This window comes from Dendrobates tinctorius, unplaced genomic scaffold (assembly GCF_039654945.1).
Source record: "Dendrobates tinctorius isolate UK_male_01 unplaced genomic scaffold, ASM3965494v1 ptg000265l, whole genome shotgun sequence".
Taxonomy (NCBI): Eukaryota; Metazoa; Chordata; class Amphibia; order Anura; family Dendrobatidae; genus Dendrobates; species Dendrobates tinctorius.
This window is the reverse complement of record NW_027361932.1, coordinates 14,938,729-14,951,687: the sequence shown is the minus strand read 5'-3', so window position 1 is coordinate 14,951,687 and position 12,959 is coordinate 14,938,729. Positions and strand designations below refer to the sequence as shown.

General features: G+C 42.3%; 1 protein-coding gene across 1 annotated transcript in view; it reads right to left on the bottom strand.

Annotated features, from left to right (window-relative positions):
- The window catches only part of LOC141069551 (carbonic anhydrase 15-like), a 61,079-nt gene that overhangs the window by 33,361 nt on the left and 14,759 nt on the right, over positions 1-12,959 (bottom strand). Inside the window, exons 3-7 of the mRNA XM_073559203.1 lie at positions 6,990-7,160; positions 6,769-6,914; positions 5,383-5,475; positions 5,241-5,307; positions 4,239-4,402 (exon numbers count right to left, since the gene is read on the bottom strand). Of these exons, the coding sequence (XP_073415304.1) occupies positions 4,239-4,402; positions 5,241-5,307; positions 5,383-5,475; positions 6,769-6,914; positions 6,990-7,160 (641 nt within the window). The remainder of the gene's footprint in view (positions 1-4,238; positions 4,403-5,240; positions 5,308-5,382; positions 5,476-6,768; positions 6,915-6,989; positions 7,161-12,959) is intronic.

Genomic DNA, 12,959 nt, shown 5'->3' with positions numbered 1-12,959 from the left:
GCAGGATTGGAGACACACAGGGACAAATATGGAGACGGGGGGCAGGATTGGAGACACACAGGGACAAATATGGAGACGGGGCAGGATTGGAGACACACAGGGGCAAATACGGAGACAGGGGGCAGGATTGGAGACACACAGGGACAAATATGGAGACGGGGCAGGATTGGAGACACACAGGGCCAAATATGTAGACATGGGGGCAGAATGCGAGACATGGGGGCAGAATGCGAGATATGGGGGCAGAATGTGACAGTGAGACACGGGTGGGGGCTGAATGTGACAGTGAGACAAGAGGGGGCAGAATGCGAAACATGGGGGCAGAATGTGAGACATGAGGGCAGAATGCAGGGTGTGAGGGCAGAATGCAAGACATGGGGGCAGAATGCAGACATGGGGGCAGAATGTGACAGTAAGACACAGGAGGGGGCAGAATGTGACAGTGAGACACGGGTGGGGGCTGAATGTGACAGTGAGACAAGAGGGGGCAGAATGCGAAACATGGGGGCAGAATGTGAGACATGAGGGCAGAATGCAGGGTGTGAGGGCAGAATGCAAGACATGGGGGCAGAATGCAGACATGGGGGCAGAATGTGACAGTAAGACACAGGAGGGGCAGAATGTGACAGTGAGACATGAGGGCAGAATGTGAGACATGAGGGCAGAATGCAGGGTGTGAGGGCAGAATGCAAGACATGAGGGCAGAATGCAGACATGGAGGCAGAATGTGACAGTGAGACACAGGAGGGGGCAGAATGTGACAGTGAGACACAGGAGGGGGCAGAATGTGACAGTGAGACACAGGAGGGGCAGAATGTGACAGTGAGACACAGGAGGGGGCAGAATGTGACAGTGAGACATGGGTGCAGAATGTGACAGTGAGACACAGGAGGGGGCAGAATGCGAGACACGGGGGCAGAATGACCATGGGGGCAGAATGTGAGACACGGGGTCAGAATGGACATGGGGGCATAATGTGACAGTAAGACACAGGAGGGTGCAGAATGTGACAGTGAGACACAGGAGGGTGCAGAATGTGACAGTGAGACACAGGAGGGGACAGAATGTGAGGCACGGGGACAGAATGTGACAGTGAGACACAGGAGGGGACAGAATGTGAGGCACGGGGGCAGAATGTGTCAGTGAGACACAGGAGGGGCAGAATGTGTCAGTGAGACACAGGAGGGGACAGAATGTGTCAGTGAGACAAAGGAGGGGGCAAAATGTGTCAGTGAGACACAGGAGGGGGCAGAATGTGTCAGTGAGACACAGGAGGGGGCAGAATGTGAGACACATGGTGCAGGATCATGGGGCAGGATGGATACGATGTAGACAGATGGGACAGGATCTGGAGATCATGTGGGGGCAGAATGGATACTCATGAGGGCAGGATGAGAGAAAATATGGCTGGAGCCAGGATGGGGGATATTATTACCATAGGGGCTAATTGAGGGATATTATTACTGCAGTGATGTATTTATTTTATTTTTTTGAGGATACTGTTTTAAATGAGGAGAGGTTCTGTTACTGTGCAGAGCGACGCTGTCTCCATTTTTTCTTCATCTGGTGTAGTGTAGAAGTTGGGAGAAAAATTAAGTAATGTGTTCTGCAAGTGGAGCTCTAGATGACTGTTATTTCCTGCAGAGACGAGCCCTGGCTGGAAGACGTGATGGCGATCTGTACTGGATGAAAGATGAAAAGCAAAGATGAAGGACTTCACCTAAAGACATCACTGGTGAGTTTGTGTTACCTGTACAATGACACTATACACTATATACAGAGTGCTTTTGTGCAATGTCACCCGTGATCACTGTATTACCTGTACACTGACACTATATACGGAGGTCCTGTGCATAATATCACTGTATTACCTGTACAATGACACTATATACAGAGTTCCTGTGTATAATGTCACTGGTGATCACGGTATTACCTGTACACAGACACTACATACGAAGTACAAATCTTCTGTGTATAATGGCACTTATGGTGATAGTAATATTTTTTTTATTAATGATCAGTCACCATGTGCTGGTAATATGTGGTCTGGTCATGGTGCGGTGGTATTTGTCCCTTGTATGTGCTATTATTCTGTCACTGGTGGTAATATGTGGTCTGGACATGGTATGGCTGTATTTGTTCCTTGTATGTGGTATTATTGGTCACCATGTGGTGGTAATATGGTGTCTGGGCATGGTGTGGTGGTATTTGTCCCTTTGGATGTGATATTATTGGTCATTTTAAAAATTGAAAAATAAATAAAAAATATACCTAAATTGTATTGGATATTTTAGCAAATGTTTAATAGGTTAGAGTAGCGTAGGGCCCATCCAAAAGAGTCTACCTTGTGGTGGCAGATTTATAAAATCTTTTGGCCATAACAAGAGCTGCTGGCTATGTGTGTGATCTGGAGATGGGAACTGTTAATGTGTGATTGGTGAGAAGTGGAGTTTTTCCAAGAGAGCGGTGGGGTTGAGGGCAGGGCTGGGGTGGAGCCTGGGCGGAGTCTCAAGGGGGCCCAAAAAATTTTGCCAGTATGGGGCCCTGAAATTCCTAGTGGCAGTCCCGATTGTCCTGCTGGAAAAACTAGTCCTCGGAGTTGGGGAACATTGCCTGAGCATGAAGGAAGCAAGTGTTTTTAATCTTGTATGCGGCTTCATTCATAAGTCCTTCGCAAAGAATAACCTGCCCAATTCCAGCCTTGCTAAAGCATCTCCAGATCATCACCGATCCTCCACCAAATTTCACAGTGGGTGCAAGACACTGTGGCTTGTACTCCTCTCCAGGTCTCCATCCAACCATTAGATGACCAGGTGTTGGGCAAAAAAATAGACTCATCAGAGAAAATTACCTTACTCTAGTCCTCTATAGTCCAATCCTTATGGTCTTTGGCAAACTTCAGCCTGGCTCTCCTTTTCTTCTCATTGATAAAAGGCTTTTTTCTAGCTTTACATGACTTGAGGCCTGCCTTTGGGAGCCTGTTACGAACTGTTCTTGCTGTGCACTTCACCCCAGCTGCCATTTGCCATTCCTTTTGTAGGTCACTTGATGTCATCCTGCGGTTGCTGAGTGACATTCGAATAAGGTGACGGTAAGCCCGGTCAGTGTAGAGTCGTTTTCCCCCTTTGCCGGTCTGTAGCTATCTTGTCCCCAATGTCTGCTGCTTGACCTTCTTGCAATGGACTGCAGTCTTCAAAATTTTAAGGATGGAGGCAACATGACGCTTACCGGTTCCTTCTGCTAGTAAAGCCAGAATTGAGCCTTTCTTTTCCTCACTCAAGACTTTTCTTTTCAACTCCTTTGGCATGGTTAAGTTATTTTTTCATTCCTATTACTTTTGGGATATTACTAGCACATGTTTTGCCATCCAGCTTGTCTTATTGCAAGAGGATTGTGAACACCACAGCAGGGTTTTTTATACTTTCCCTCGTTAAATAAGATTTGGTTCAGGTGATCACCTAATCAGAAGCACATTAAGTAGAATGAGGTGTACTCTGGTTGGAATTCAACTGACACTGGAATGGAATGGCTGTCAGACATGTAGAGAAGCTGATTGTTATAAAACTGTGCAGTGGTCTCTCAATTTTTGCCAGAGCTGTATATATTTGCATGTTACAGAGCTGTGTGTGTCTATATGTGCAGATTACACCTATATTTGCAGACAAATAGAATTTTTGTATGTGATAGCATCCTGGCAGTACAATGGCTCCGTAGTTAGTTCTGATAACTTGCAGCGCTGGGGTTCTGGGTTCAAAGTTCACCATAGACAAAACCTACAAGGAGTTTGTATGTTCTCCCTGTGTTTGCGTGGGTTTTCCAGTTTCCTCCCACACTCCAAAGACATACTGATAGGGGATTTAGATTGTGAGCCCTATTAGGGACTGTGATGTCTGTAAAGCGCTGTGGAATTAATGGCACTATAGAAGAAGTAACAAATTATATGCCGACCTCATGTGATCACCATAAAGTGAGTAGCTTACAGTTATAAACCCATGCTAAGGTTATTGCACTAGGAGTCGCAGTATTTCTCTCTTTTTCTCTACCCAGCACATATAATAAAGGGTTTTCTGCCGCAGACAAGTTCTTGAGTTTCCAAGGTTCATTTAAAATCAAAGACTCAGGCGTAGACCTGATCTAATAAACATGTTCTGATTGTAGTCTATATGGTTGGGAAGCTCGGCAAAATAATTCATTTTTTTGTAGTTATGCAATGATGTAGCAGTTTTTGTTTCTTTTACCTGTGTTTGACTAACAGAAATTGGAAGCTCAAAAACTGTCCAAATCACGGCCTCAGAGCAGTCCGGAGTTGTGAGAGAGCCTTGGTATCGATAGTACTGGGACAACTTATTCTTGGGGGGAAGGAGGTTTTCCAATGGAAACGTTGGTATCTCAGTAAAGTCTCCTGAAAAAACATCAGCAATGGGATGAAATTCATGTGATATATTAGAAAACCTGAAATAAAAATAATTCTATTTTTAATTTAAAAAAATGAATTTATGCACTATTATATTCCTGGTGAAATATAGGTCCAGATTCTTCAAGAAAATTGCCAGACTTGATGAAGGGGTGTGGAGAAGTCAGATACTCCTGATTCATGAAGAGGCATCTGACAAGTGGCGTATGCCTAGAAATCTTACTCCAGTCCCTGAATGGAGAAACATTTCTGGAGAAGGGAACTCCACAGCTTGGTAGAGCCGTGCTGAGGAATAATTCACAGCATGCCCGAGTTTGATCCAATATTCGGCCATGCAAGTCAATGAGTTCGTGGAAATCATCGGACTGCACACAGATGACATCTGGGTGCAGTCTGTTTTTCACGGACTAACAGAATGGGGAAGATGTAGACTTTTTTTCTACATCTTCTGTAAATGTTTGGAGGTATGCATGACGTATTACTTAAAATAGTGCACAAAATTAGATTATATAGCAATTATTTATTGTTGTTATAACGTCATTTATTCCATGGCGCTTTACATGTTTACATAATAAAAATAAGTACAATAATTTTAAACAATAAAAGTCACAACCAGTACAGGAGGAGAGCGGATCCTGCCCGCGAGGGCTCACCATCTACAAGGGATGGGTGAGATTACAGTAGGTGAGGGCAGAGCTGGTCGTGCAGAGGTACAGTGGAATGAGGGTTACATATTAACATTTTAATAATAATTCAATTATATTATTTAAAGAAAAAGATTAAAAAAACAGCATATGCTTATAGATTATTTACTGCCTATACTGACCTTCCAGAGACACATTCTTCATAGCCGCCACCAATGTACTATAATTGGGGTTCTCAGCTTCTCCTACCTAAACATCAAATCTATATTAAAATCGTCCAGAGAAATAAAAATGTTATTTATCTATATTTTGCACAGCTCTTACCGTGATGAGAATGCCTAATACTGCCAGGCCTTGAGGATCCTTCTTGGCCTCTGTGATGCTGGAGAATTTAGTATTCATGTGAACAATATGCAACTAAGGAGAGATATCAAGAATCACAAATTTAACACTTAAGGTGTTGTGGGCTCAACTTCTTTCCTTAGGCGTGCACCAGTTTTCTGGCTCTCAGCTACCTATCTGCCATGGGTGGTGTGCTCCTGAATGTTGATGGTTCAGAGGATCAGCATTGTTGTGCTTCTGATCTGAACTGACTGCTATCTGATGGCGCTAGCAGAGGAAGCTTTATCTCCTCATCATCGGAGGGGAGCAGGGACTGTATGGCGGGCCAGGATCTAGCATCTGGCCAATTTTAGAGAAGCACTTGCAAGCTGTATAGCAACTTGTAAGTGTTGTCTTTGTCTAGGCAACGGATCAAACCAATCTGAGCTGTCTGATAACCTAGGCAAAGAGTAGTAAACTATAGCTTGTTTGTTTTTTTTTAAACCATCTGTTCTGAAGTATGGAGAAGATTTAGTTTGTGCTGCCATTTTTTGGGACCCATTGATTCATTTAAATCTTTTGCTCTGTGTGAGGGCTTGTTTTCTTAGGGACAAGCTGACATTTTTATTGATACCATTTTGTGGTACATAACATATTTTGATCACTTTTCATTAAAGGTGTTTGCAGAGGTGTGACATTCGAAAAACAGAAATCCTGCCGTTTCAATTTTTTTTGCAATATAGCATTTACCTTTCTCTGTTAAATAATTTAATTTTTGGTAAGTCCGACATCTACGGATGTAGCAATACCTAATGTTTCACTTTTTAAACATCTGTATTTATACTGAGGGAGAAGGGGTATTTTTTTCAAATTTGTCATTTTTTTTCACATTTTTAAAACATTTTATATTTTTCACTTTTTTTTTTTTTATAGCCACCTGAAGAAAAAGTCGGCACGCCTTCCTCCAGGGGGAACTCTTATTCTTTATTCAAAAATCATGTGCATAGACCACATTTAAAAAAATACGTATCAGAATATTTTCTTGAGCGTTTTGGAATGAAATTTCTTAATCCTAGCTAATTAAGGAATTTCATTCTGAAATGCATAAGAAGATGGTCTGATACATATTTTTTAAATGTTGTCTATGCACATGCTTTTTAAATAAATAACAAGAGTTCATCCTGGAGGACGGCATGTCGACGTTTTTTTCAGTCACAACCCTTTTAATAAATTAAAACACCAAGTTGATATTATTCCTATAATTGCATGATACCTATTAATGGCTGACTATGACCTTGACATTTACCACCCAATGATCTTAACACAAATATGAAGTACCGTAAATATTTGAACATGGGATTTCACAACTTGTTCGAAGAAGAACCATACCTCAATAGGAAACTGCTTCCCATCGAGTGTATGCTCTGATCCGTCCTTGTTGGGACTTCCCCAGTGGAAGTGAAATTGTAATGCTTTGTAAGTATTTGGCAGTCCTGCTCCACTGAGATAAATGTCTCCCGACAGACTCAGCAAGACTGGAAAAAGTGATAGGTTAGAGTCTTTATAAATTCAATAATTAAGGCTGCAAAAAGAGACAGAAAAGGTCCAACCTGAATGTCCATCATTCATAAGCTTCCACTGGCCAGGCGGAGCATGATCAAATCCCTGGAAAGTGATACCATCCAGGTGGTCATCTCTCTTTACTTTTGTCTTTTCAATGTTGATTGGAGATTGATGGTCGCCTCCACAATTGTGACTAATATCCTTCCAGTGATCAGGACCTGGCCAGAAATACAGAAAATAATGATATGTAGAGCAGCAGGATTTTTAGAATTAGGCGTTCACACGTTCATGTTTTGGTCTACATCTGCAAACATTTTTACATACGGTACTTGTGACTATTCATTTATTTTACTCACTTATGCGCAGATCGCATGCAGCCGAGTGCGATAGTAGGCGGCGATGACCGGATGGGGCGGGCAGGGAGCCGGCAGGGGCGTGGCTTAGCGGCGCCGAGCGCTGCGTGGAAGATAAGCTAGTGTGAAACTAGCCTAAACACTCAGATAGGAATTGAGCTGTTGCACCAAACATATTCCAACACCCCCACTCAACAACTACTTATCCTGTTAGTCCCATTGCGGTTCTGAAGTCCACACCTTGGCTCTTGATAATGGCTCTGTCATACCATCAGCTATCCTCTTGTCAGACTCGCAATACACAAACTTGAGTACACCAGGTTAAACTAAGTCACGTAAGTGGTGATGTTTTACATCAATATGCTTAGTCCTTGCACTAATCTTCTCACTGCTGGCAAGTTTAATGCATCCTTGGTTGTCCTCATAGATAACTGTTCATTGAGCTAATGGCTTGCTGAAATCTTCCAAAAGTTGTTTCAACCAAATTACTTCTTGACTTGCATAAGCAGTAGACATATATTCTGCTTCTGTAGAAAATAATGCGACTGACACTTGTTTTCTGCTGAACCAAGAAATTGAATTTTCTCCTAACTTGAACAAGTAACCACTTGTTGATTTCCAATCACTTGAATCTCCAGGACGGGTAGTTCTGGTTAGTGAGACTTGCCACTGAGAACTTGACAGGATTGCTGCTAGTGGATATCTTCTCTGTTGCTCTATGCTGCTTTTGCTTTGGGCTTCTGTTGCTGTGTTACTCTAGGGGTTCTGTTTGAAAATACTCGCCAATAGTGTAAAAACTGAAATCACTCCCTTTTCCCCATTAAAAATAAAGAACGAAAGCAAAATAGGAAACTGGAAACCACTGGGTAAATTTGACATGTAGAAGTACTTGGGGATCCTAGTTAATTATAAACTTACCTGGAGCAGGCAGTGCCAGGCAGCAGCTGCCAACACAAACAGGATCATGAAGTGCATAAAAGAGGTCTGGATACACATGATGAGAGCATTATACTGCCTCTGTACAAATCCCTGGTTAGACTGCACATGGAGTACTGCATACAGATTTGGGCACTGGTGCTCAGGAAGGATATAATGGAACTAGAGTGAGTACAAAGGAGGGCAACAAAATTAATAAATGGGATGGGAGAACTACAATACCCAGAGAGATTAGGATTATTTATTCAAGAAAAAAGTCAACTGAGTGGCGATCTAATAACCATGTATATAAGGTGACAATACAAATATCTCTCCGAGGATCTGTTTATACCAAGGAATGTGATGGTCACAAGGGGGCATTCTCTGCGTCAGGAGGAGAAGGTTTTTCCACCAACATAGAAGTGGATTCTTCACTGTTAGGGCAGTGAGAATCTGGAATTCCTTGCCTGAGGAGGTGGTGATGGCGAACTCAATTGATGGGTTCAAGAGAGGCCTGAATGTCTTCCTGGAGCGTAACAATATTGTATCTTACAGTTATTAGGTTCTTTAGAAGGACTTAGATGGAATATAGGCTGAACTGGATGGACAAATGTCTTTTTTTCGGCCTTGCTAACTATGTTACTATATTTGGTATCGGTTCATAAAAGTTTGATTTATTTAAATATAAAATTAAGTAACCCAATAGGTAAACATAAAAAAAATCAAAATGCCAAAAGTTTAATTTTTTAGTCACTTCACATCCCTACAAAAATGTAATAATAAGCAATCAAAGCATTGTATGGACAGAAAATTCCTACATATAAAAACATGATAAAATGAATGGTGTCATTCAAAGCTACAACACATCCTGCAACAAACAAGCGCTAATACGTTTATGTTGACAAAAAGTAAAAAAAAAAAAGTCATGGCTCTTGGAAGAAGAGGAGAAAAAAATAAAAACTAAAGACCAAAAGTGAAAAATTCCTTCATCATTAAATGGTTAATCAATTACTCTGGCACTGCCACTGCCACTGCCACCTACGATATCTATTTCTGGAATGAGCTGTGCATTTTGATCTCTATCCCTCTGCTGCAAAAGCATTATTCGAGGCTGCTTGGCCAGATCCCATCTTTTATACTCCTGTCATATTCCCCCATGATTGATTGTGCCAGACTATGTTATGTGAGAGCTGCAGGGGATTTTGGGGAAGTCACTTGGCCACTCCTGTTGTCATCAACCCGCTCTGTGATTTTCAGCTGTTGAGAAATGGCTGGCACCATCCATTTTATTCATTTTTTTCTATCTGCCCAAATCAAATCACAAACTGATAGAATTCTATTCACCAACAATGGCTCCAATCATTTCTATAAAGCAACATTTGAAATTGGTCTATTGAGAAACTTTAAAACTATTGTCCAGTTTTGAGAGTCTGCAACCACTCTATATGACTGCAGACTTCTAAATCGTGACAGCGTGCGGTCACACTCCTCCTAAATGCATTCATCTTCTGTCAATCCACTTATATTGAGGAAAACCAAGTGAGACTAGTCAGCAATCAGCATGTGACCACATGTATACAATTCGCATAAATGCCGTCACGTGACCGCTCACTCGCACTGACAATACCAGGAAATCTAGACAGACTTGCATGTTGACATAGAGTGACTGCAGACTTCCTCTCAAACTTGGACAATCCCTTTAAGCTTTCTGTTAGGTCACACTCTCTCTAAAATATGCAGAACTGCCTCTGTTACATGTGACCAGCTCTACTTATGATAGGGAAAGTGATACATATCATTAAAAACAATAAATACAAAAATACTGTTCTCCTCCAGAAACTACACCATCATGTGTGGACATATCGTCAGTGCATCCAAGGCAGCTGCACCAGGGCCCAAAGGTGGAGAGGGGCCTACCGACACCAGAGACTATTTCGGCTGGATGTGGGTATAAGGACGCACGTTTAGGTGAAATGTATTGCGGAACAAGGAACCCGCTGTCTCCCTGAGCTGCAATACTTGCCGCTAGCCAATCAGAGGCCGACTACTGATATCGTCATACCCATGACTGCTGGAACATGGCAATGACATCATGTGCCATGGCGGGGATGCTGAAGTCACCTGTCAGCTATCGCACCAGCTATAGAAGAGGACACTCCGCGGTGTGGGAGCGTGCGGAAAGGTGAGTAGTATTGTTTGTTTTTAATGTATTGCAAAACAAGGCCACATTATAGCAGGAAGGGGACATTATACCAGAATGGGGCAAATTGTCGCAAGATGGGGCACATATATACCAAGATGGGGGACATATATGAGGATAGGACACATTATACCAAGATGTGGCACATATATACCTGGTTGGGGCACATAAATACCAGGATGGGGCACATAAATACCTGGATGGAGCACATTATACCAGGACTGGGGGCATAGATATAAGGATGAGGGGCATGTATTCCTGAATGGGGGCATATATCATGATGGGGGACATTATACATATATATACATGGATGGGGGACATATATGCAAGGATGAGGGACATGCATTCCTGGATGGGGGCATATATACTATGTTGGGGGGCATGTATACCTGTATGGGGGGCATATATACCTGGATGAGGGGCATAAATATCTCAATGATGGGAAACATTATCCCATGCAGTGGTCCGGTATGAGGGACATTACTGGAAAGGGCCTCCCTTATTACGTAGCATCCCTTCTAATTATGTATGGGGTAGCCCCTTGTTATGTAGCATCCTCTGTTATGTGCAGCGCTGTCCCATTATTACACAGTATTGTCTTTGTTAAAAACAGTATAGCACTGTCCCTTACATAGCTTATTATCGTTATTTTCGTTAGTCATAGTGCCATCTATTTATTATATTGTCCTGTCTTCTTAGATATAAAATGACTGATTATTAAAGTTGAGCGAATTTGTTCAGGTTCCCTCTTATTCGGCAAGTTATAGCGCTAACCGAATAAGCTGCAGAGGGAACCCTGCTTCCTGCCCAACAAACAGGCTCTCCATACATGTGCTGTGACACAGCCACGACACATGCAGCTGCAGCGCCAGCGCGATATCTTGCCGAATAAGAGGGAACCCGAACAAATTCACTCAACCCTACTGCTGATGGGGCAGCATCTGACCAGAAGACCAGTCCATCAGCCGCCTCCATCAAAAAAGAAGCTTTACCATGCTCCATCAGCAGTCATTTCAGTTTATATCTAACAAGGGAGGATGGTACGTGATATAGAACAGTGCAATGTAAATAGCAAAAATAACAAGAATCTGATATGTAAGGGACAGTGCTGTAGATAACAAGAGTTGGAACTGTGTAATATGCATAATGAGAGGAGACTAACAATATTGTGTGTATATATATATATATATAATATATATACTGCCCAAAAAATAAAGGGAACATTATTCCATTTGCAACAGGCTGTTTGTGTTCCCTTTATTTCTTTGAGCAGTGTGTGTGTGTGTGTGTGTGTGTGTGTGTGTGTGTGTGTGTGTGTGTGTATGTATGTATGTATGTATGTATGTATGTATGTATATATATATATATATATATATATATACACACAGCTCTGGCAAAAAAAATAAGAGACCACACTGCACAGTTCTGAAAATCACCATCTCTACATGTCTGAAAGCCATTCCATTCCAGTGTCAGTTGAATTCCAACCAGAGTACACCTCATTCTACTTAATGTGCTTCTGATTAGGTGATCACCTGAACAAAATCTTATTTAACGAGGGAAAGTATAAAAAAACTCTGCTGTGGTCTTCACAATCCTCTTGCAATAGGACAAGCTGGATGGCCATACAAGTATTAGGAATAGCCCAAAATTAATAAGAATGAAAAAATAACTTTTAACCACGTCAAAGGAGTTGAAAAGAAAAGTCTTGAGTGAGGAAAAGAAGGGCTCAATTCTGGCTTTACTATCAGAGGGATACAGTTAGCGTCATGTTGCCTCCATCCTTAAAATTTCAAAGATGGCAGTCCATTACAACAAGGTCAAGCAGCAGACTTTGGGGACAACAAAGCTATAGATCAGCAGAGGGCAAAGCGACTCTCCATTGACTGGGCTGACCGTCATCTTATTTGAATGTCACTCAGCAACCGCAGGATAACATCAAGTGACCTACAAAAGGAATGGCAAATGGCAGCAGGGGTGAAGTGCATGGCAAGAACAGTTCGTAACAGGCTCATAGAGGCAGGCCTCAAGTTAAAGCTAGAAAAAAGCCATTCATCAATGAGAAGCAAAGGGAGCCAGGCTGAAGTTTGCCAAAGACCATAAGGATTGGACCATAGAAGACTGGAGTTAGGTGATCTTCTCTGATGAGTCTAATTTTCAGCTGGTCGTCTAATGGTTAGATGTAGACCTGGATAGGAGTACAAGCCACAGTGTCTTGCATCCACTGTGAAATTTGGTGGAGGATCGGTGATGATCTGGGAATGTTTCAGCAAGGCTGGAATTGGGCAGGTTAATCTTTGCAATGGACGTATGAATCAAGCCGCATAGAAGGTTATTCTTGAAAAACACTTGCTTCCTTCTGCTCAGGCAATGTTCACCAACTTTGAGGACTGTTTTTTTACCAGCAGGACAATGCCCCATGCCACACAGCTAGGTCAATCAATGTGTGGATGAAGGACCACCACATCAAATCCCTGTCATGGCCTGCCCAATCTCCAGACCTGAACCCCATCAAAAACTTCTGGAGTGTAATCAAGAGGATGATGGAT